At 42.7% G+C, this 24843-nt stretch overlaps 1 protein-coding gene across 7 annotated transcripts in view; it reads left to right on the top strand.

Moving 5' to 3' along the window:
• zfyve27 (zinc finger, FYVE domain containing 27) overlaps nucleotides 1–24843 on the top strand; it is a 188741-nt gene that overhangs the window by 4727 nt on the left and 159171 nt on the right. For all 7 annotated transcript variants that reach the window (XM_072557159.1, XM_072557158.1, XM_072557161.1 and 4 more), the window contains exons 2-5: nucleotides 2744–2814; nucleotides 5808–5994; nucleotides 11792–11887; nucleotides 14056–14168. In XM_072557159.1, coding sequence (XP_072413260.1) covers nucleotides 2744–2814; nucleotides 5808–5994; nucleotides 11792–11887; nucleotides 14056–14168 — 467 coding nt within the window. The remainder of the gene's footprint in view (nucleotides 1–2743; nucleotides 2815–5807; nucleotides 5995–11791; nucleotides 11888–14055; nucleotides 14169–24843) is intronic.

The raw sequence follows: 24843 nt of genomic DNA, 5'->3' as shown, positions 1-24843 counted from the left end.
TGTGTAAGTGGACAGTGAATATCCTGTATTACAATTCACAGAAGAACAAGTTTTGACAATGACCTAGAATCATAGAAACATTGCAGCACAGAAAGAGCTCAGTCAACCCCTATGTTTGCGCTGGCTCAACATTTTAGCCACCGCTTCAAATCCCACTGATTCCTGATGAAGGGCTTTTGACCGAAACATCAGTTTTCCTGCACATCGGATGCTGCTTGACCTGCTGTGCTTTTCCAGCACCACTCTAATCAGGTCAACTGTCAGCCTTCTCTGTTCTAAGAAAGCGTCCGTAGCCTATCCAGTTTTTATGGGGGTGGGCCCAAGATGGCTGAGAGAAATAGGAGGGTTGTGAGGCTGGGAGGAAGGTGGTTTAAAAGGTGATAGGTGGATAAAGGTAGGGGGTGATGGTGATAGGTCGGAGTGGGGGTAGAGCAGGTGGGAAGGAAGATGGACAGGTAGGACAGTTCAAGAGGGTGGTGTCGGGTTGGACGTGAGAAGAGATGAGGAAACTGGTGAAATTGACGTTGATGCAGTGTGGTTGGAGGGTCCCAAAGTGGAAGATGAGGCATTCTTCTTCCAGGCATCGAGTTTGGCTTTGGAGGGGCCCGGGACTTGCATGTCCTTGGCAGAGTGTGGGGGTGGAGTTGAAGTGGTCAGCCACAGGGCAGTGGGCTTGTTCTATGTGTATGCCCCAGAGATGTTCTCTGAAACATTTCACAAGTTGGCCTTCTGTCGTCCCAATATAGAGGAGACCACAACAAGAGCAACAGACACAGTAGATGAGGTGTTTGGATGTGTAGGAAAATCTCTGCCGGATACGGAAGGATCCTTCGGGGTCTTTCCTGCAATTTTCAAGCCCTGGCAATGTTCTTGTAAGTCTCTCCGACATCTCTCTCCCCTGTATCCTGTGTACTTTAATTTTTCTGGCCAGTCTGCTGCATGGAAGCCTTACTAAAATCCACCATTAGCCTTTTGACAGAGACAGATTCTCTTTCGTTTGATCGCATGGAATGTGCATATCAATCTTCATGTGATCCGATATTCCTTTGTCAGACTTGAGTTAAGTTTGATTCTATTGTCTTTCCACTTCAACATCCCCAAGGCCGACATTGCTCCCTTCTGTTGTCTCAGACCAGAGGTAAGGTCAAGCTTTACTTTGCGATCAGCTTCTTATTGTCTGAATGTACTGACCAAACACCGGAAGTATTCTGTGGCAGGTGGTCGAACAAGATTCCTGCTGGTGAGTTGATTATATTTGGAAAAAAATGGTTCACAATTTTTAAATTTCAGGATTGAGAAGTTTTTTTTTAAAAGAAAGGAAAATCATGAGTTAGCAAGGAAGTCAGGCAGGGCTTTTCTTACTCACAGGTGAGTTGTGAAATAGGTTACCAGGGCAAATCATTCAATGATTGCATGATTAGAAGTCTCCCCATCTACCCTTAACACTTTTCACTGATGTTTCAGTTATAACGTGTGATGTAACCTTGAAGGAAATAAAATGGTGAGTTTTGCTGAGATGTCCTAATCCAACATCCTTAGGATTACTGGGGGGCCCCCATATCCGTGGGTCCAGTTTCCGCGGTTTCAGTTCCCTGCGATTTACTGCAGCCTGAATATATATTGCAGGGAACCTTCCAGAACCAAGGACTGGGGGCTGCTGGGAAGGTAAATTTCCCATTTAAATGAATGGGCTCACACCTATCTGCGGGTTCAGGTTTCCGTGGTAGGTCTTGGAACATATCCCCCATGTTTACGGGGGGACTACTGTACTAGATTGATTGACTATAAAGGCTTATTCTCTGTCTATGTTTCTTTCTACATAATTAATCTCTGGTTTTGTTCAGTGGTTATGTGTGAGAAAATTATATTCCAAATATATTGTTAGGAAATACATTTCTTCATTGAGTGGCAAGAGGCCAATTTTAATGTTTGGATGTAATAGCTATAAATATAATTTCTTTCGTGGTGTTTCTGTAACATTATAATTTCACATTTGTGGTATTTTATTCCACTTTTTAAATTTAATGGTGCATGTTGTGACAGAAAGTCAGATTGCAATTAAGATACTGCCACCTCAGTAAGGCACTATGTAACTTTTTTATTTTCATTTTGAAGGGATATTTCATGAGCCATGAACATTTAGTTAGGAAGGACATCTGTTGTTAAGTTTTCTCCTGCCTTCCAACCAGAAATCCCCGACAATGTGGGAGCTAAAACACTGGTGATTGTATCTCTCCTTAGAGCAGAGAAGGTTTTCAGGGCCAGTTTTAATAGAGGTGCTCAAAATTACAAAGGAGATTGGGTAGAATAAATTAATCTATTCGAAACTGATAGAAGGGCTGATAACAAGAGGATGAAGGTTTGAGATGACGGTTTTTTTATTTTTTGCAGTGCATTGTGGTGATTTCGGATGAGCCATTTGAAAAGATCGTAGAAGCATCTTGAATAATAGCTTTCAAGAAGAACGTGAATATATGCTTGGAATAAAGGCATTTGCAGTTCTCTGCAGATAACTATTTCAGTGTGGTGGTGCAGGGATGCTGGGCTGAAAAGCCTCCTGCTACATGGTTTGAATCAGTATTTAATGAGCTTTGCATTTCTAGCTTTGCTTTAATGCAAACTGCAGCTGCTAGACTATGTGTACCCTAATGTTGACATATCACTAAGGGGCTTAGTTTTGAGCAAAGGGTTTTATAGTCGTCAGGTGCTGCCAGATTTATTAATCATGTTTATTGTTTTGCAGATGGAAAGCACCCAAATGCTCCATGTTGTGTTGCATCATTCTCAATGTGTTGTTCCTGACGCTTACAGAAGGTAAGATCTGATTGTTAATATTAGTGATCTCCAGAATGGGGAGTGTATTTGGATACCTCCCTTTTTTCTTTTACCTATGAGGCCAGGGATAAATAAGGAATCAGTGCTGGATCCCTTATTGTTTGTGATATTAAAAAATGATATAGAAAAAATGTGAGGGAATGATAAGCAAGTTTGTGCATTACACAAAGATTAGCCTGGTGTTCGCCAGTGAGGAAGAAGGTCTACAGGAGATTTGACAAATTGATCAGATGGGCAGAACTGACAGATGGAATTTAACCTTGATGTGGGTGATTGTGATGAAGTAGCAAGACAAGGGAATGTTCAATAAATGGCAGGACATTAGGAAGCTCAAAGGAATAGAGGGATCTTGGGGTGCTTGTCCATAGATCACCAAAGGTGGCAGCACAGGTTAATAGGGTAGCTAAGAAAGCATACTGGACTTGCCTTTATCAGTAGTGGCAGAAGACCAGGGAAGTTATTTTGGAGCTGTACAGAATTTTGGTTAGGCCACAGCTGGAGTACAGTGCGCAGTTCTGGTCAGCACACTGGAGGGGGTATGGAGCAGATTCATCACGATGTTGCCTGGGATGTGGCAGTTTAGCTACGGCAAGTGTTTGGATAAGCTCCGGTTGTCTTGTTTAGAGCAGAGAAGGCTGAGGGGAACCTGAGAGAGATGCATAAGGTTATATGGGCATGGACAGAGTGTACTGAAAGCAGCCATTCCCCTTAGTTGAGGTGTCAGTAACAAGGTAAAGGCCAGAAATCTAGAGGGCATTTGAGGAAAGAAATGTTCACCCAGAGGGTGGCGGTACCTGGAATGCACTGTCTGGAAGGATGGTTGAGGTGGTAAACTTCATAGCATGTGAACAGGTAACATTTGTAACATCCAAGGCTATAGGCCAAGTGCTAAAAGGTGGGACTCTTGTAGACTTTGTTTGTTGGGGCAGACTCAATGGGCTGAAGGGCCTCTTCTATGATTCTCGACAACTATGCTGGCTGTAAGGTTCCATTATGAAATAAAGTTCGGTAAATTCAGTCTAGTTCTCTGGGCATGAGAGTGGCCTCCTTCTTTAGAACAGAACACACCAGATGGCCTCCTTCTTTAGAGACTGCAATTTCCCTTCCCGCGTGGTTAAAGATGCCTTTCAACACATCTCGTCCACATCTCGCACCTCCGCCCTCAGACCCCACCTCTCCAACCGTAACAAGGACAGAACGCCCCTGGTGCTCACCTTCCACCCTACCAACCTTTGTATAAACTAAATATTCCGCTGACATTTCCGCCACCTCCAAACAGACCCCACCACCAAGGATATATTTCCCTCCACACCCCTTTCCGCCTTCCGCAAAGACCGTTCCCTCCGTGACTACCTGGTCAGGTCCACGCCCCCCTACAACCTACCCTCCCATCCTGGCACCTTCCCCTGCCACCGCAGGAATTGCAAAACCTGCGCCCACACCTCCTCCCTCACCTCCATCCAAGGCCCTAAAGGAGCCTTCCACATCCATCAAAGTTTTACCTGCACATCCACCAATATCATTTATTGTATCCGTTGCTCCCGATGCGGTATCCTCTACATTGGGGAGACTGGAAGCCTCCTAGCAGAGTGCTTTAGGGAACATCTCCGGGACACCCGCACCAATCAACCACACCGCCTGTGGCCCAACATTTCAACTCCCCCTCCCACTCTGCTGAGGACATGGAGGTCCTGGGCCTCCTTCACCGCCGCTCCCTCACCACCAGACGCCTGGAGGAAGAACGCCTCATCTTCCGCCTCGGAACACTTCAACCCCAGGGCATCAATGTGGACTTCAACAGTTTCCTCATTTTCCCCTTCCCCCACCTCACTCTAGTTCCAAACTTCCAGCTCAGCACTGTCCCCATGACTTGTCCTACCTGCCTTTCTTCTTTTCTACCTATCCACTCCACCCACCCTCTCCTCCTTGACCTATCACTTTCATCTCCTCCCCCACTCACCTATTGTACTCAATGCTACTTTCTCCCCACCCCCACCACCCTCTCGCTTATCTTTCCACCCTTCAGGCTCTCTGCCTGTATTCCTGATGAAGGGCTTTTGCCCGAAACGTCGATTTTCCTGCTCCTCGGATGCTGCCTGAACTACTGTGCTCTTCCAGCACCACTAATCTAGAATGAGAGAGTATTGGCTTGGCAGTAAAGTAGTGATCTTGTAATCATAGAATTTTCCAGAATAGGAGGACAAACTGGCCTCCCATTTAAGATGGAAATGAGGGTTGTTAATCTTTTGGGTTACCTTCCTCAATGAACAGTGGAAACTGAGTCAGTTGTGTTCATTCAAGGCTGAGTTGGATGGATTTTTGCTTGACAAGGGCATTAACAGTAATGTGTGGCAGACAGAAAAGTGGAGGTCAGGCCACAATCAAATCAATCATGCTCTTATAGAATAGTGGGGTAGGCTTGAGGGACCAAATGCTTTATCCTTCTCTTCTGCTCTTATGTTCTTATTTGCCCCTGCCATTTAGGAATTTGATGTTTTCAGTTACCATAAATACATTATTCTGGTGCAGAAAGGGGCACTGTTGTGATGCAAATACGCACTGGGATCTACCCCAATAGCTTTGATGGAAGTCTGCTGCAGAATTTGAATCATCTCCCAAGTGACTGCTTCTGGCCTGTCTCCAAGGTTCATAGTGGGAGTTTGGGAGAATGGTTGTAGAAATTTACTCTTTTTGTTTTTTCCTGGGCCTTCTCCATGTAACCTATGCCCCACCTGATATAAAAATCTCACAACACCAGATTATAGTCCAACAGGTTTATTTGAAATTACAAGCTTTCATCTAATGTGGCAGTATTTGTTTGGGGCTCAAATGGAGTAGCTCTTGACGCTGACACAGACTATCTGAAAATGATCAGCTCCTCACCAGTGAACATGCTCTGTTTTAGCGAAATGCAGGGTTTTTTTTGCAGTTTATGCTGGAGGTCATTTATTGTCTTGTTTTCTCTTCTGCAGCTGGCTGGTTCATTCTTCTCGCACTAGTTATTTCTACCCCTGCTGTACTTGGGTATTTGCAGAACTGCTGCCAGGAGCAGCTCAGTGAGCAAGCCCTCGCAAGACAGAAAAATCACAGTGTCCGAAGAGAGGATCTTCAAAAGGTTAAAATCAGCAGACAGGAAGCTCTGGTTGAAATCAAAGCTTTGTAAGTTTACCTTTGATGATCGTGTGGTGCAGTATTTATGTTGTACCTTCCATAACGTGGGGAGTTTTCAAACACACTACAGTTATTAATGTACTTCAGTACTCTAGTCCCTGTTGTTGTGCAAGAAAACAGAGGGAGGGGCAGCATGGGGAATTTTTTATTGGGCTAGTAATCTGGAAACCTGTCTATTAATCTGGGTCATGAATTCAAAACTCCTGGTAGCTGGAGCATTTAAGTTCAATTAAGGAAGTGTATCTGAAATGAAAAGGTAGTATCGGTATTGATGAGCAAGAAGTTACCAGATTGTCATAGATATCTAGTCTGTTGTGTGCTTTGGAGGAAGATATGTGCCATTCCTACCTGCTTTGGATCTATATGTGACCAATGTGTTGATTCTTAATCTGTCTTTGAAGCAGCATAGCAAGCAACTCCATTAATGGCAGTTAGGGATGGACAATAAATGTCCTTCAGAGATTAGAGTGGTGCTGGAAAAGCATAGCAGGTCAGGCAGCATCCGAGGAGCAGGAAAATCGACGTTTCGTGTCCTCAGATGCTGTCTGACCTGCTGTGCTTTTCCAGCACCACTCTAATCTCCAGCATCTGCAGTACACATTTTCGCCTAATAAATGTCTTTGCCAGTGACACATCACATTTTATAAATGCATTAAGAATGTGGCTTAGTGAAATGAAGCAAGATCCCACAGTTTTATAACATTGGTCAGTTCATCTGTTTTAGTGATGTGGGTTGTAGAGTAAATATTGGCCTAGGTAGTTGTCTTTGAAGTACAGGTCCAGTATCTTTATCCCAAGGAATTTTCGAAAGCAGACCCGAACCAACTTGTAAACACTCTGAGTTTGGGAAAAAAACTTCAGTTGGCCAGAGTGGATCTATAGGATAAATGTATCTGAAAGCAACAAATGTCGCTTATCCAAAAAAGAAAGCCGTCTTGAGATTTCTGGATAAAGTATTCCAGACCTGCAGAACATTTTATAATGTTTAAAATCTTTTACATGAATCTAAGAGGCCAGACAGTGCCTTTGTTTAATGCCTCGTCTGAAAGACGACCTCTGTAACAGCACAGTGCTCTTCGAGAAGTATAATCACCCAGATGTTTGTGCTCCGGTCTCTGCAAATGGCACTTTAACCCATGTCTTTTTGATTGGGGAGTGCTACCCTTGGAGCCAAGGCTGATGCAGTAACCTCTCTTTCTCACTACAACTGATGCTTTCGACTGTGAACCTTGGTGTATAATTTACAGACTTTTAGTGATTGCATTTTTCTTTTGATTTGCGTAGTTTAAAAAGACTTTGAAAATTTGGGACTGGTATCTCATTGGTGTATATGTTAACATTGGGACATCTCAGAACTGTGTTAGTATCCAGAGCTTGAAATATATGCAAATTACCTCCCAGTCACTGCCCATTTTAATTCCCTTTCCCACTCCCTTTCCAATATGAACATCCTTGGCCTCCTCCTTTGCCACAACAAATCAAACCTCAAATTGGAGAAACAAAACCCCGTCTTCTGCTTGGGCAGCCTACAGCCTGGAGGACCCAACACTGAGTTCTCCAATTTCAAATCACCTCCCTTCCCATCCCCTGACTCCCTTCTCACCCCCTTCCCCCTCCATTCCATTCCACTGACTGACCCTTCCTTCCAGCCAACAACCAGATGCATTCCTTCCATCGACCAACCTGATCGTACCCTGTACCTGTGTTCGCCTATCCTTACTTCACCAGTCTGCCCCCCCCTACACCCACCCCCAGTCCTGAAGAAGGGTTACATCTGTAATGGTGACTTCTCCACCTCCTGATGCTGCCTGGCTTGCTGTGTTCTTCCAGCCTCCTGCTTGTCTACCTTAGATTCTAGCATCTGGAGGATTTTTTTGTCTCAAATACCTTTAATGGTTAGAAAGATGGGACACCTTGTTTTTAAAAAGAGGGTTTCTGTGCCATAAGAACAACTGTTTTAGAATTTAGTTCCTTTTATGTACTTATAAAAATTTAAATTGAGTGTTTTACACACTAGCTTGAACAAACCAGTTCATGGCATTAAGTAAGTAATATAATTAACACCGGTCAGAATTTAATGTGAAAATCAATTGAATTATCAGATAATTCAAAGAAGATCATTTTCAGTCAGTGGTAAATTGCTTGCTACATTCTGGTTTCATCTGGATGAGGAAATAACTGTTTGATGTTCTTTTGTTCTGAGCCCCTCCCAGCTATTTCCCTTCAACATTTGTGCATTGCTATAAAATTCTCAAAGGTTGTTGTGATGAGGGAAAGTAGCTCCTGTTTGTTCATTCATCCAGCAGAGTGACAGCAAATCACACAAAGGAACAGATGCTTGTTTTGTGTGACTGCTTCATCCTTCTCCTGCCCCACCTTTCTCTCCACTCTATTGATTCTGTCTTTCTGCTGATCTTGCATGGAAGCCACAGATTATGTGTAGTCAACACGAAGGCAGAAATAACTTCACTGCACTCTTGTGGCAAAGAGCCTAAGGGCATTTACTCCAATAAGGCACAATGTAAATACAAACCATTGTTGCCAACATGTCAAAGTAATTTTTCTATTAAAATTAACCCCTTTTAAAGCCTCAGTAATTCGCTGTTTAAATTGATATAGACTAAAAGAGCTGCAACTTCATATTCAAATACGCATAGACATCATGGATAGAATGTAGCTTTCATAATTGAGTAGGACATAATCTTTTCCTGTCAACTATTGTTTGTATAATAAACCTGAAGTGCTTTGAGATACAAACCCCCTCAATTTGACTGTTGCCATCCTTTCTTTGTTGGTTTCCATCCTCCATCTTGCATAAATCTCAGCTCATTTGGAATTCTGTGAGCTGTGTTTCATCTTGTAATAAGCTCTTATAACGCATCACTGTTGCTGATGAACACTGGTCTTATATTGACTGCTTTCTAAAATTTTTATTCTCCTGTTCAGATCGTTTTGTTGCTTTCCTTCCTACAGCTACCCTTGTAACTTGGTCCTTATAACTCCAGTCTCTCATAAGGTTTCCTATCCCAATGTTGGTGACTGTGTTTTCAGTCTTATAAGCTTCATATTTGAAATGTCTTCCTTAAACACCTCTAACCCAATCTCCTGCTAGCTCTACTGCCCTCTTTGTTCCCTCTCTTTAAGACCCTCCATAAAAACTAATTTTTGTAAATTCTTAGTTACCTTTTGGATAGGTGATGGTACTTCGACTTGAAGTTGCATTGCGAAAGTGTAGTGCTTCCTCTATGCTGTTGAGTAGGAAGTTCCATAATACCTGACCCAGTGATGATGAACGAATAGATGTGTAACTTGGAGGGAACTTATTGTATGACTTAGAAGTCCTTGTAGGCAGTGGAAATGTTGAAGTTGCAGAGTTAGGGGGAGATGCTGAAAAGAAGCCTTGGAAACTTGCTGTGTTGTAACAGTACATACTGCCGACACAGTATACCAGTGGTGGAGAGAATGAATGGATGGTTAGTGGATGGTCTGCCACTCAAATGGATTATTTTGTTTTAATAATAGGATGTCAAGTTCCCTGTGTGTGTTACTTTGGCACATATTCAGCTAAAGGCAAAGCATTTTCCTCACTTGTACCTTCTAGGTGATGGTGATACTTTGGGACTGAAGGAGGTGAGCCACTTACCTTAGAATAGCCATCTCTAACCTGCTTTATGACCACCAGGACTTAGCAGGTGGAAGAATCAGTAATGAAATATAAGTTATTTAAATTGCAGCTGAGTGCCGTCAGTATCCAGATAGGTTAGAGATTTGATCTGGTTTATTGATTTAAGACTGCCTTGCTATGACCATACAGTTGTTCTGCTTGTAGGATATGATTAGTACTTGAAACTTGTCTAATGTAAATATGGACTGCTGCATATCAGGCCAAGCCTGGGTATTTTTCAGGTTTTGCTGTGGACATGGACCACATTGTTACCTGAGGAACTGTGCTTCTGTAACCACCAGCAAACCGCTTCATTTGTGACCTCGCAATGCTGGCCTCCAACTTGCGCCATCAGCAAATTTAAGCATGTCTAAAACTCTGCTTATTCTCAAACCATTTCCATTCACCCATCACCCCTGTGTTTTTCGATCATATTACTTTCTGCTCCTACAACGCCTTGATTTTAAATTCTCATTCTTGTTTTCATTTCCTCGATGGCATATGCTCCTCCTTGTCTATTACCTGCTTCAGCTCAGTGCCACATCAAGCTCTTTAAACGCTTTCAATTTTGGCATTTCCCATTTCTTTTTATTCTACCATTGGCAGTCATATTTTCTGCTGCCAAAGTTCAAAACTCAGAAATTCTCTTCCTAAATTTTCTTCATCAGTGTCTTGTATATGCTTTACGGTGCTCCTTAAAACTTATTCTTTTGACCAAACTTATAAACCACCTGGTCCTTACAAAAGCAAAACGCTCTGGAAGCTGGATATCTGATCGAAAGCCAGCAAATGCTGAATGATTCAGCAGGTCAGTCAGAATCTAAGAAAAGTAGAATTAATATTTCAGCTTATAACCTTTCATAACAGTTCCTTATAGCTTGGAGTTCAGTGGATTATCTTTTGTGCAGTCTTGTATTGATATAACACTTTTGGCACAGGAAAGTATCACAAGATATGACCTTAACCATGTAATAATGAAGCATCTTCAAATGGGTGAACTTGAGATACAGCATGGACTAGTTTTATTGATCCCCTACAGCTGAGATGGTGGGAATTTGACAGAGTTATAAAAAAAACATGAAGTGCAAGGATAGGGCAAATAGGCAAGGTTTTTTTTCCTCCAGGATGGGGATTCCAAAATTAGAGGGCATAGGTTTAGGGTGAGAGGGAAAAGACATAAAAGGAACCCTAAGGGGCAACTTTATCATGCAGACAGTAGTGTATGTATGGAATGAGCTGCTAGAGGAAGTGGTAGAGGCTGATGTAATTATAACATTTAAAGGCATCTGGATGGGCACATGAATAGGAAGGGTTTAGAGGAATATGGGCCAAATGCTGGTAAATGGGACTAGTTTAAATTAGGAGTCTGGTTGGCATGGATGAGTCACACCGAAGGGTCTGTTTCTGTGCTGTATGATTACAGGACTCATCTGTAGCTGGTGTGGTGCAGTTCATTGGTGTAGTAGATAGAGGAGAATGTGGGTTTACATGCGACTGATGTCATCCTTCATTCTTTGAGTTTGAAGAAGCAGCTAGAATATCATTCTCATTTTCTGCAGTGAATTATTTGAGTGCGAAGATCTATTGGTGCACACTGACTGGTGCCTCCTGGGTTTACTGGGTGCGATCTTGATTTTTCAAAGTGAGACTTCCTGACCTGTTTTTACATTAAATGTGAGCAATGCAAGAAGCCTGATAATAGGAGATATCACATGAATGAATTGTCATCAGATTTAATCATCCTGAGCAAGTGTTTATGGATTGAACCAAACAAAAACCAAAGAGCTGTTTTACGTTGGAAATCCGAAACAAAAGCAAGAATTGCTAGAAAAACTTGGCAGATCTGGCAGCATCTGTGAAAAGAAAGCAGAGTTAAACTGATTGTAGCTCGGAAAATGTTGGTATCTGTGTTGAAGATGGAATGTGGGAGGGTGCACAAGTGAATAATAGGTGGAGGTGGAAATGGAGCCCATGTGGAGAGAAACACAATTCCACAGACAAAGGTCAGCCTGGGAGACTCAATAGCTGCTGATGGGATCCATTATTTGGATTAAAATACATGCTGAGTGCTCCTTTTAATAATAATGCTTCCATCTGGTGTTTGTTTTTCTCTCTCTATAGTTTAATTCACCTGGATGAGATGGTGAACAAGACCTGTAGCAGCTGCGAGGCTGCATACCGAGTCCTATACTGGGAAGACCATTCTCTATCTGTCCTGTGAGTGAGTGTTTGATTGTTTTGGAGGTGAAGGTGGTTGGGGGAATGAATGTATGATGTGGGACAGTAAACGTGCAGTGAATTTCCTAACCTTGGCCAATATAGTGATTGAAATAGAACAATGTAATCGTTAAAAGAGAGAACCTATTTCTATTTAGGACAGCTTGTGATTTCAGGGTGTCCGAGAATGCTCTACAGCCAATGTCATCCATTTTGAATATAGTCACAGTTGTACTGTAGAAAATGCAGTGGCTAATTTGCACACAGCAAGCTCCCACATGCTTATGTCTCTATGTCTCTCCATAACTCCGAGACCACTATTTTTCCAGTTTTGGCCCACTGCATGTTCTGATTTTAATTCTTTTTTTTTTGCCACCATGTCTTCTGCCTAGTGCTGAAATAACATCCCTAATATTTCTCCTCTGGATCTCGTTCCTCTGTTTAAGTCAGTCTTTAAAACCTAGCCATTTGACCAAGCTTTTCGTGACCTATTCTCAATCTCTTATGCCAATCAGTGTCACATTTTATTTGCTTATGCTCTTTTGAAGTTTCTATTGATAGTTGGGGGATGGCTGGTACTAAAATTGTCTTCCCCATCCTCGAAAAATTAGTAAATACTGATTCAATGAAGAGCTACAAATTAGATTTTTTTTATTGCTTTGCTCCACAAAGGTATTTTTAAAGTAGTATTCAGGGCTGAAGCAGGTGGATGGGTTTCTGTGATGTTTCCTCCGGCATTTATAGTGATTTAGTGTAATCACTATAAATGCCGGAAGAAACATCACAGAAGCGCTTCACAGGAGGCTCCCAAGCGCTGAGGATGTCACCTAGACAGGGGACGAAACGTCTGCAACACAAATTCCCAGCTCGGCGAACAGAACCACAACAATGAGCACCTTAGCTACAAATCTTCTCCCAAACTTTAATATGGATTCCTTAAACTGCCATTCCACAGCCTCATGTTCCAAGGTTTTGCGTCCTAATAAGACCACAAGATATAGGAGCACAATTGGGCCATTTTTGTCTCCTGCCATTCAATCATGGCTTACATGTTTCTCAACTCCATTCTCATACCTTTTCCCCATAACCTTGATTCTTTTGTGAATCAAGAACCTATCTATCTCTGTTTTAAATACACTCAATGCGTTGGCCTCCACAGCCTTCTGCAATAATGAGTTCCACAGATTCACCATGCTCTGTATGAAGAAATTCCTCTTCATCTCAGTTCTGAAGAGTCATCCCTTCACTCTGAGGCTGTGCCCCCAGGTCTTAGTCTCACCGCCTAGTGGAAGCATCTTCTCCACTTCCACAGCATCCAGGCCCCTCAGTATGATGTAAATTTCATTCAGATTCCCCCTCGTCCTTCTAAAGTTCATCAGGTGTAGACCCAGAATCCTCAACGGCTGCTCATGTGACAAGTCCTTCATTCCCAGGCTTATTGTTGTGAGCCTTCTTTGGCTTCTCTCCAACACCAGTGCATCCTCCTTCTCAAAATTGCTCACAATATTTCAGTTATAATCTGACCAGGGCCTTGAACAGCCTCCGCAGTATATCATTGCTCTTGTATTGTAACCTTCATTACACCACCCAGGATTTTTCTCTTGCCTAATTTTTCTGGAGACTACTAAATTGCATTGCTGCTCTTGCAGGCTTTTTTTTCTCCCTGAATGACCTTCTATTTGAAAGGAACCTGCATAATTACTTCCTCACCCAAATAGTTCTATCTTTTCTAAAAAGAGCCCATTTCTCTCTCTGTTTTTGTGTCATGAGACAACTTGTTGCAAAATAGAAGTTCACTTTTTTTCTCCTTTCTACTTTGTTTTCTAAGGCACTGCATTAGTCATCTTGAGGCTTTTTTTTTTAGCTAGCTTTATTTAACTGCATGTGAACAAATTTCCTGACACACCCTGGAGCTATTCTCAGAACTCAAAAGTGAAACTAAGTCTTTCTTAACATTGACAATATAGGAAAGCTGTATGTGAGTTTTCCATTTTAGAATTTGGGTTTCCAAATAATGTTAGATCATGAACCTTCTTCACAGTAGGGCAAATGATGGAAAGGGTTCAATGACCCCCTCCTGTTATACAATGCATGGAGTCATCAGAGCCCAAGTTTAGAATCTGTATTTGCTAATGCTGGATGTTCACCGTTCTCTGTGTTTTGTTTAGGTTTTATGGGAGCCTGTTGGGAACGCTCTCCATCGTTTATTTCCTCCCACTCTGCTGGGTCATGGTTCTTCTGAACAGTTTGTTATTTCTGGGAAATGCAGATTTCTATAGGGGTAAGTGATTGAAAATGTGGACGTGATGGTCTAATTGATGAAAATGTACTGGTGAAAGGGGAGATTAAGTTCTGGGTCTCAAGTGCTTCCTCAGCATCTGTGTAAAATTGAGAGTGCCCTTGTCCATATCTCACTCCTTTGTCTGATGTTTCCAGTTCAGAGTAATAGGTATTTGTGACTGAGGAGTTATGAGCTTTCCAGTTGCCTCAAAAGATTAGCTGATTCCTTTAAAGAGCAGGAGAATGCCTTGCTGCCTCAGAATGCTGAGAGAGGCCGGTGAGGAAATTACTGGGGCCTTTATATCCTCTTCAGTAACAGGAGAGGTCCCAGAGGACTGGAGAGTAGCCTGTGTTGTTCCTTTGTTTAAGAAAGGCAACAGTGATAAACTGGGAAATTATAGGATAGTGAGCCTCATGTCAATGGTAGGGAAAATTACTGGAGAAGATTCTTGGGATAGGATTTAGTCACCTTGGGAAAAATATGGACTTATTAGTGAAAGGCAGCATGGCTTTGTGAGGGGATGGTCTTGACTCACAAACTTGATTGGGTTTTTGAGGAAGTGACAAGTATGATTGAGGGCATGGCAGTACATGGCTATACGGACTTAGGCAAGGCCTTTTTTTAAGGTGTCTCATGGCAGGCTGATACAAAAGGTGAAGCCACATGGAATCTGTGGGGAGCTAATAAGGTGGAAACAGAACTGGCTTAGTTCTCAAAAACATTAGTGGTAGAATGGTGTTTTTCTGACTGGAGGTCTGTGATCAGTGGTATCCTGCAGGAATCATTACTGAGCCCCTGCTGTTTGTAATATATTATAAATATATATAAATAATTTGGAGGAGAATGGAGGTGGTTTGATTAGTAAGTTTGCAGATAACACCAAGATTGGGGGAGCTGTGAAAAAGTGAGGAGAATTGCCAGACGGTACAGCAGGACATGGGCTGAGAACTGGCAGGTGGAGGTTAATCTGGAAAAATGTGAGGTGATGCATTTTGGAGGATCAAGTGTCGGAGGAAAGTATGGAGTAAATGGCAGAACCTTAGTAGCATCAACATACAGAGGGATCTAGGAATATAGGTCCCCAGTTCCCTGAAAATGGCAGCACAAGTGGATAAGGTGGCCAAGAAAGCATAGGGCTGCTTGCCTTCATTGGTCGGGGCATAGAGTATAAAAATTGGCAGGTCATGTTGCAGTTGTATTGAACTTTAGTTAGGCCACATTTGGAATATTGGGTACAGTTCTGGTCACTGCATTATCAGAAGGATGTGGAGGTTTTGGAGAGGAATAGAAATAGATTACCAGGATGTTGCCTGATTTTGAAAAGTATTAGTTATCAGGAGAGATTGGAAAATCTTGGTTCGTTTTTGCTTGAATGTTAAAGGATGAGATGGCGTCGTGATATAATGTTATAAACCTCTGAGAGGCATGGATAGATGCTTAGTTAGAGTTTTTTTTCCCCATGGTACAAATGTCAATTACTAGGGGAAATAGGTTTAAGACAAAAAGTAATAAATTGAAGGAGATGTGAGATGCAATTTCTTTAAACTGAGGGTGGCAAGTGCCTGGAATGTGCTGCCTGAGGAGATGGGGGAGGCGCATACAATAGTGACATCTAAAGGTGTCTTGACAAATACATAAATAGGTGGGGAATAGAGAAACGCAGACTGCATGGTTTTTAGTTCAGAAAGGCACCATGTGTTGGTGCAGTCTTGGTGCGCCGCAGGGCTTGTTCCTGTGCTCTACTGTTCTTTTGTAGTGAACCCAATTTTATTGATTTTAAATGGTGCCATGTAATATGGTGGGATTTAAATTCTGGGGCTGTAGATTACCTGTCCAGTGACACTGCCATTGCTCCACCATTTCCCCCAATGCAGTATTGTATACAACCATGCTGTGACCTTTTAATGAGACATTCAGTTTAATGCTCAGTAGGAGACAGATGTATGTTTTGCAACTGAATTATGACAGTGCAAACCTCATTTCAGGTAGGATCCTTGCAGCCAGCAGATAATATAAAACTACCTTTTTTAACGCATACGCAGTTAGATTCAAGAACAACTTCCTTGCTGATATCAAAATTTTGTAGGACTGCTCAAATGTTAATGTAGATATTTTGCGGCTGCAACACTGTATTCTGCAGTCCGTTCTGCTGCTCTGATGCACTTTGTATGATACGCTCTGTTTAGCATGCAAAATAACACTTTTTCACAGCATCTTGACATGTAACAACATGTGACTCAAAACTCAAGCCAATAGTTTTTTCTGCTGCTGTAATTTTACATCGTGACTGATGGGGATAGCTCTGAACTTGAACACAGTTAGCAGGCATGGTGTCGCACTGCATACCCAGTTATAATTCAGTGAAATCTGTTTAAAGTTAGACTTGGTGAGAGACCAGATTTTTCAGGGATGACTTTGCAGAGAATCGATATGTAAGAATTTAGACTGCTTGTTTTCAGGATAGAATTCAGATACTCAATTCTTCAAAATGCTGCTAAAAATTGTGGAAAATTTGAGGACAAAATTTGACTAGTCGCTGTAAACCTATGGCCCTAATATTAAGGAATAAAGGCTTCTTTGTTATTATTATAAGCAAGGGACACTTGTTTGCTGCATCCCCGTCTGAATCACCTATTGTTAGATGCCCCGCCCACCCCATCTGACAGGCTCTTTGAAAACGGTAGGTAATATCTGAAAGTTGTGGGTTCAATTCTCACTTCAGAAGCATAGTATAAACATCAGACTGACACTCCATGTGCCAGGGCTTAATGGATTGTTGCTCTTTTGAGCTGTTGTTTTTGATTGAAATGTTCAGCCCAGAAGGACTTGAAAGAGCCACAGGCACGTTTGCTAAGAACAGGTGAGTTCAGGTAAAACTGATCACTGCAGCTTGTGGGAGCTTGCTGTGTGCGAATTGGCTGCAGTGTTTCCTGTATTCCAACAGTGGATTATGCTTCAAAAGTATTTCATCGACTAAAGCATAAAGGTTATGAAAGATGGATGAATACAAGTTAATTTTCTGTTGGTATAATGGGGTGAGCCTTCATATATTTCCTGTGATGAGAGAAATGATTCTGAGGCTACAAAATAATGTGTAGGTGAATGAAGACTCAGTTGGTCTAATCCATCATCGGTGTCCCCACAGCATTACAGGGCTCTATGCAATGATGTAAGCATCCGTGAAGCCAATGCTGGAAGCCCAGGATCAGAGATTACTGATCTGACAGTAGGTTGGTAGGCCCACAGACAAGTGGATATCTACACATTCACCACAGCACAAATGAGACACTTCCTAATGGTAGGCAATTTGGAGTTTTTGCTCTTGGACAGTACTTTTGTGATGCAGTTAAACCACTAGTTTAACTTTCTTCATATGCTGAATTGCCTGACTCGGTTTACATTGTTGTTGTGAATTCCAGCGATCTGCACTCACTGGATTTGGCAACATTTCTATTTGTGCGGTTCCTGTGAATGTTGCAGATGCCACCTTTTTATCCGCATGCCCAAGAGGTGCCCAGTGTCATTCTACTGCAACAGAAGTTAACAACCAGTCTAAAAGATGGCACTGCGAATCATTTTGTTTGAATGAGAGGAGCTAGTTTGTGAGGCCTTTGAAAGGTGGCTGCTGCTGCAGTGTAGCCCAAGTAACAGCACCATTCCCTGGTTAATCCAGACCCTGGTCATTTGAGGGAGGGGAGGAGGGCAAAAACAGTTGCAGCTACTGCTTCAGGCCCCAGGCAAGGCCTCCTGAGAACTGGGAGAGCTCAACAAATGTGAGGTAGCCGAGGAATCCTACACCATGGATACTCTGGGTAAGGGGAACCTTAACTTTGTCAGTGGTGTATGCAGAGCCACTTCCTGTAGCCTGTCGCAGCCAGCAAACCATAATCAGCTCTGCGTGTGCAGGGTCCATTTTGGCACTTTCAATAATCACTCCATTGCTCTGGCATATCCATAGCCCATGCATTAATTGAGGCTTGATTCCAATCATGAAAGTGCTGCCACATAGGAAGTAAGTAGATTTTGGTGGCATAGTTTTTGAATATGATCACAACTGTCAAAACCTGACTGGAAACCAGTTCCTGATGTAAAGGTTATTTTCCATGGAAATGCATATACAGTCATTGCAATGAAGTCTGTCCCCATAGGGTGCTGTAACATCTCCTTTTATTTGTTTCCTCATTGATCTTTAATACTGTTCATTAATTATTGTTTTGTACCCTGATCTCATCCCCCTTGAATGCTCCCCCCGCGCCAAACTTCCCCCGAGGCACTGATTCAAGTTTTGATAGTGTTCTGTCTTCCTGAGCTGCAAAGGTTAAATTCCAAAGAGAAATTACATAAATTAGGGTTCTATTCCCTGGAAGTTAGAAGGTTAAGCGGTAACTTAATTTAAGTTTATAAGATATTAAGGGCAGATGGAAATTATTTCCACTGTTTGGAGAGTCTTGCACTAGGGATCCAGTCCAACAATTAGAGCCAGTCCTTTCATGAGTGAAATTAGGAAACACTTCTGCGTGCACAGGGTCGAGAAGTTTTGGAATTTCTTCCATAAATGGCCATTCATGAAATATCAGTTAATTTTAAAACTGAAATAGATGTTTTTTTTAGTAAAAGGATTGGAGCAAAAACCCCATGCAGGTATAGAGAGAAGTCACAGAACAGGTTAAATGGCAAGTTTCACACACAGCAGCAGCTGGGAGGTTTTGTGCATGCTGATCGCTGTGCTGATGCATTTGTATTTGCATCTGATTCTGCAAGATGCTGTGATGCATGGACCTCCAGAAGACACAATGAAATGGAAAAAAAGAATTAGAGGGAATGAATGGTCATCTTTTTCCCAAGTTCCTTTATTATTGTATCCAAATGGTTATTGTTCACATGTAGATCAAGACAACAGGTGTTGTCAGATTCTTCAACTAATATAGACATGACAGTAGAATGGCCGCAATGGGGTTAACCTGGTTTTTACCTTGCATATTCACCACCTACCTGCATTTGGTGGGTTTCAGTCAGTGAAAACCCCGACTAACCAACTTTTCTTTCCTCGGCTTCACCCTTGCTCACTGCACTGAAGCCAACTTTCTAGGAACCGTACTCCCTCCTTGGTTGAGTTCACTAATTCAGCATGGAGCACAGATTAAGCCTGGGGTTTTCCTGGCCCTGTTCAGCTTGAGTTGCAAGTAATCTTTACCAACTGTTTATTTTACATCTCCTTCTCAAAGTTTTGTTTCACTTTTTTTGTTCCTGTTTACTGTTTGATGTGCTTTTGTCTGTTTATTTTCCTGTTGTCTGTTCCTTTGATTTTGGGTCTCTTTTTCCAGTTCAGTCAAGATAATTATTTATCTCCAGCTGGTAATTTTTCTGTCGCTGTCTCTATTCACTCATATCCCCCTGGTCTACAGACTTCAGACACGTTTACTTTGCAGAGACTGTAACTTTATTTACATATTGTTTCAAGTGGCTGAGGACAGCCAAAATCAATAACACTGTCTTGCTCTGTGGAACTTAGCTTTTAGCACTGAGTTCTGAGGATCGGTGAGACGTGCTTTAATGCCATGCACTAACTGGAATGAGAGATATTATTAGGTTAGAATTGAGCTGAGAAAAAAAGTAAGTTTTGTGAATCCTTGGTCATAATTTGGGGTTGTCCAAACTGATTTTGGGTAAGACCCCTCTAGCTAGCAAAAAGAGAATCCTTTGATTCGATTAGTATTGCTTGGTTTGAAATCAAGGTGAACAGTCAGTGTCTGTCTTACTATCTTTCTCATCATGTGGAATAAAAAAGGGCTCCAATGAAGCAATGCAGATGAAATACACCATTTTATGTGCTTGGTCGATATAATCATTGCTACAGAAATAATTATTTAAGGATTGTGAATGATGTAACAACACGGTTGATGTTTGGGATGGTCCCTGGGTAGAGGAGCAGGGACAGAAAAATCACAGTTCAAGAAGCAGCTAGAAGCTGTGATGGGAGGGGAAGAGCTGGTAGGTCCTTCAGAAGGCAGAACCTTGATGGACTGCATGGCCTTCATTTCTCTTATCCCTAGGGATTGACGACAAGTTGAAGCATTTTGAAGCCTGCTCTTCAGAAATGGTACAGGTTACTTTGGCACTGCAAGCTGTCAAAATGTTGTTCTCAGAAAGTGATCCTCTATTGGTGCTACTCCACCACATCATAGTTTGGTCAGCTGAAGGTACTCTGTTATTTCGGGCCGATAGTCAGTGGTGATAAAAGTGAGCTCCTACTGTCTGATACAGATTTTAAAGAGCAAAAACTGCAAGTAATACAGAACAATAAGTGTACAGCTTCCCCCTCCCCCACCCACCCAATCCCTGCTCTCTCCATAAAATTACCTCAAGTGATAGCAACTGGTGCTGAATTTGGTCAGACGCAGCAAAGACGTGGATCATCAAGCTTTGATGCAGACTGTGTTGTGTTTGTATTGAGTCCCAATTGTTCAATATTGGTAACTGCATGGGGTGTATCATTGACAACCCTGATAATGGTTCCTTCAACGTGGCTCAGGGCAGGAACCCTCTTTCCTCACTTCCAGGATCATCGAGACTGCTCATAGTTTCAGCTGTCTCGCACACTGGGATCAACTAACTCAGAATACACCACTGGTAGCTTTTAGTACTGTAAATTAGTTTGGTTTCTTGTATCTCACAAAGCATTTGCCAAGTTGCCTTGCAGACTGGGGTCAACTCATTGTGGAGTCTTCAGCGAGAGTTGTGTACATCTCGGAAGAAGTGAATAGAGTGCTTTTAGAAGACTCCACAAATGGCAGAACAAGTAGCCTGGGACATCTATTTATGACAGTTAATCTGCAGGAAAATAATGAGAAATATTCCATAAGTTTGACCATGCCATTAAAACAGAATGAGTGTGTACTATCTGCCTGAAGACCTCCAAAGCCTATAATTAAAATCTGATCTGTGTATTTTCAGAATCTTCTGGTTTCCCCCAAATTGAAATGCTGGGTTCATAAACAAACAAAAGGAAACTGGTCAGCCTCTCTCACGAGTTCAACCATGTGTTCCGATTGTGGTTCTGTGTCTTAGCTCCACCACTGATCTTGCTTCCATTGACATACTTTCCCAACAAATACCAATCAATCTTGAGCTGAGAAATTTTTGGGAACCACATTTCAATGTTTAAAAACAAACACCCGATAAATGGATATTTAAATTTCTGCTGTGCAACTCACATGACCTCTGGCTGAGACAGAATGGCAAGAAGTTGTTTTGAGGTGCATGTTTGCTTTTCTGATTGAAAATGGCTGGATTGCAGCCTAATGAATATTAGATAGAATGTTTGTTTGCAAAGATTAAGGATACACTTAACAGATCAGTGCCCTTTGAGTTGCTCCTGCTGATTGGAATGAGTTATGCATCATGTTACCCATGTTGCTTTTTGCTTTTGTTTGAAGTCTATTTTAATATTGTTGAGCATTTCCCTACAGGGTCAGGGGAAGGGCTGCCTCCTCACCCTACTCTTCAAACCCTCATTTCCCCCCCCCACCCAGAAACATCTACTCTCGGTGTACTCGTGCGTATGTTAGTGGCTGGAAAGGGGCTTAACTAGATTTGCATTTAATAGCCGAGCAGAATGGAATCATTTGTACTGTGTTACAGCATGAAATTCATTCCAGTGAGAGGATAATGACGGATTCACAACTGTACTTTTCTTGCAGGGTATAAGAATCTGAGCTCCTTCCAGCCTGTGGCCTGTTTTAGCTTAGCTACCTGCAGAACTTCATCCTACTTTTAGGATAGCAGCAGATTTGTAGATCCACTTTTTGGAAGGTCTGCCATTTTATAGTTCTGGGCCAGCAAGTCATGTTTAATGACATAACAACTGTGGGAAGTTTTGATTTAGGGAAAGAAAGCTTTTCATTTCTGTTGCACCTTTCATGACTTTGGGCCATCTCGAAGTGACTTCCAGCCATTGAAATTAATTATTGCCGGTAGTCCTGTTACAATGCAAGAAAGCCAGTGCTGATTTACACGCAACAAGCTCCCGCAGAGAAATGCTAGGCAATGATCACCTTCAGCAAAAGAGAACCTCACCATCTCTCCTTGATATTCAATGGTATTAACATCTCTAGATTCGCCACTCTTGAACATCCTATTTAGAAGAGGGGTGGGAAGTGATGGGACAGTAAGGAGGAGAGGTGGGGTGGTAGCAGTATGATGTGTGGTGGCTGACCAGAATCAGCATATTAATTGGACCAGCCAAATAGATATTGTAGATTCAAGAGCAGGTCAGAGGCTGGGAATTCTGTAACTCAGGAGAAAGTGAGGACTGCAGATGCTGAAGATCAGAGCTGAAAAATGTGTCGCTGGAAAAGCGCAGCAGGTCAGGCAGCATCCAAGGAGCAGGAGAATCGACGTTTTGGTCATAAGCCCTTCTTCAGGAATGAGGAAGGTGTGCCAAGCAGGCTAAGATAAAAGGTAGGGAGGAGGGACTTGTGGGAGGGGCGTTGGGAATACGATAGGTGGAAGGAGGTTAAGGTGAGGGTGATATCAGCGTTCCGGAAAGAAAACAACCCAGATGGCCTCCTCCTTCAAAGACTGCAATTTCCCCTCAGATGTGATCGACGATGCTCTCCACCGCATCTCCTCCACTTCCCGCTCCTCCGCCCCTCCAATCGCCACCAGGACAGAACCCCACTGGTCTTCACCTACCACCCCACCAACCTCCAGATACATCGTATCATCCTTTGTCATTTCCGCCCCCTCCAAACAGACCCCACGACTAAGGATATATTTCCCTCCCATCCCTATCAGCGTTCCGGAAAGACCACTCCCTCTGCAACTCCCTCGTCAGGTCCACACCCCCCACCAACCCAACCTCCACTCCCGGCACCTTCCTCTGCAACTGCAAGACATGCAAAACTTGCGCCCACCCCTCCCCCTCACTTCCCTCCAAGGCCCCAAGGGATCCTTCCATATCCGTCACAAATTCACCTGCACCTCCACACACATCATTTACTGCATCCGCTGCACCCGATGTGGCCTCCTCTACATTGGAGAGACAGGCCGCCTACTTGCGGAACGTTTCACAGAACACCTCTGGGACCCCTGCACCAACTAACCCAACCGCCCTGTGGCTGAACACTTTAACTCCCCCTCCCACTCCGCCAAGGACATGCAGGTCCTTGGCCTCCTCCATCGCCAGACCATGGCAACACGACGCCTGGAGGAAGAGCGCCTCATCTTTCGCCTAGGAACCCTCCAACCACATGGGATGAATGCAGATTTCTCCAGCTTCCTCATTTCCCCTCCCCCACCTTATCTCAGTCCCAACTCTCAGACTCAGCACTGCCTTCTTGACCTGCAATCTTCCCGACCTCTCTGCCCCCGCCCCCTCTCCGGCCTGTCACCCTCACCTTAACCTCCTTCCACCCATCGCATTCCCAACGTCCCTCCTCCCTACCTTTTATCTTATCCTGCTTGGCACACCTTCCTCATTCCTGAAGAAGGGCTTATGCCCGAAACGTCGATTCTCCTGCTCCTTGGATGCTGCCTGACCTGCTGTGCTTTTCCAGCAACACATTTTTCAATTCTGTAACTCACCTTTGACTCTGCAATGCTTGTCTACATGGTGACCCTGAACAACATACGAATCAGGAGAATGATGGAATGCACTCCACATGCCTGGATGTGTGTATCTCCAAAAACGCTCAACAATCTCAATGCCATCCAGGACTTGATTGGACTGCCATGTATCACCTTAAATATTTACTCCATCTACCACCAACACACAGTGGCAGCGTATTAGCTACAAGATGTACTGCAGCGACTCTCAATTGCTCCATTGAAAGCATCTTCCAAACACTCACTCTCCACCACCTAGAAAGACCAAGGCTTGGGAAAACTACTACCTGCAAATTTCCCTTCGTCCATAAAATATCTTGACTTAGAAATATTTAATTCTTCTTTCACTGTTGGTTGGTCAAAACCTTGGAACTCACTTGCTTAACAGTACCTTCTCCAGGGCAGTTAGAGATAGGCAATTAATACCAGCCGAGCCAGTAATGTCCAAGTCTCGTGAACAAAGTTTATTTAAAAATAAGGTAATAACTGGAATTTTTTTAAAATTGAGAAATATGTTTTGGATAGAATACCCTTGATCATCATCAAATTGGTGCCATGAAGTTTTTTTTTACACTGATGGAGCAATGAACTCCTTTACATTTAAGCAACACCCTTCTGTTGACAATGTCTTCAGCCACAAAGCAAAGGCTGTTTTGGTCAGTGTGTGTCAAAGGCAAGTGATTGCAATCGCAACTTGTGGGTTAAGATATGAACAAACTGTTGAACATTGAGGATAGAGGAAGCATGAATTTTACATCATTGTAATTTGGGAAAATCTTTAGTATGCAGGAAAGTACGTGGAATTAGTAGTGTTTACAGTGTAGAAATGGGACATCTGTTCAACTGGTCCATGCTGGTGTTTGTATTCCACAAGGCAACTTCAAACTTATTTCATGAACCATATCAAATAATAACCCTTTGTTTCTTCTTCCCTTCTATGCATACCTAGGTTCCCCAAAGTAAAGAAGTCACATGATGCGGGGTTATGCTCCAACAGGTTTGTTTGAAATCAAAAGCATTTGAAGAGCTGCTCCGACATAATTTTCACCTGATGGGGGAGCAGTGCTCT

Source organism: Chiloscyllium punctatum, chromosome 38 (assembly GCF_047496795.1).
Source record: "Chiloscyllium punctatum isolate Juve2018m chromosome 38, sChiPun1.3, whole genome shotgun sequence".
NCBI classification, from domain to species: domain Eukaryota; kingdom Metazoa; phylum Chordata; class Chondrichthyes; order Orectolobiformes; family Hemiscylliidae; genus Chiloscyllium; species Chiloscyllium punctatum.
Note: the sequence above shows the minus strand (reverse complement) of the source record. Positions and strands in the feature narration are given on the sequence as shown.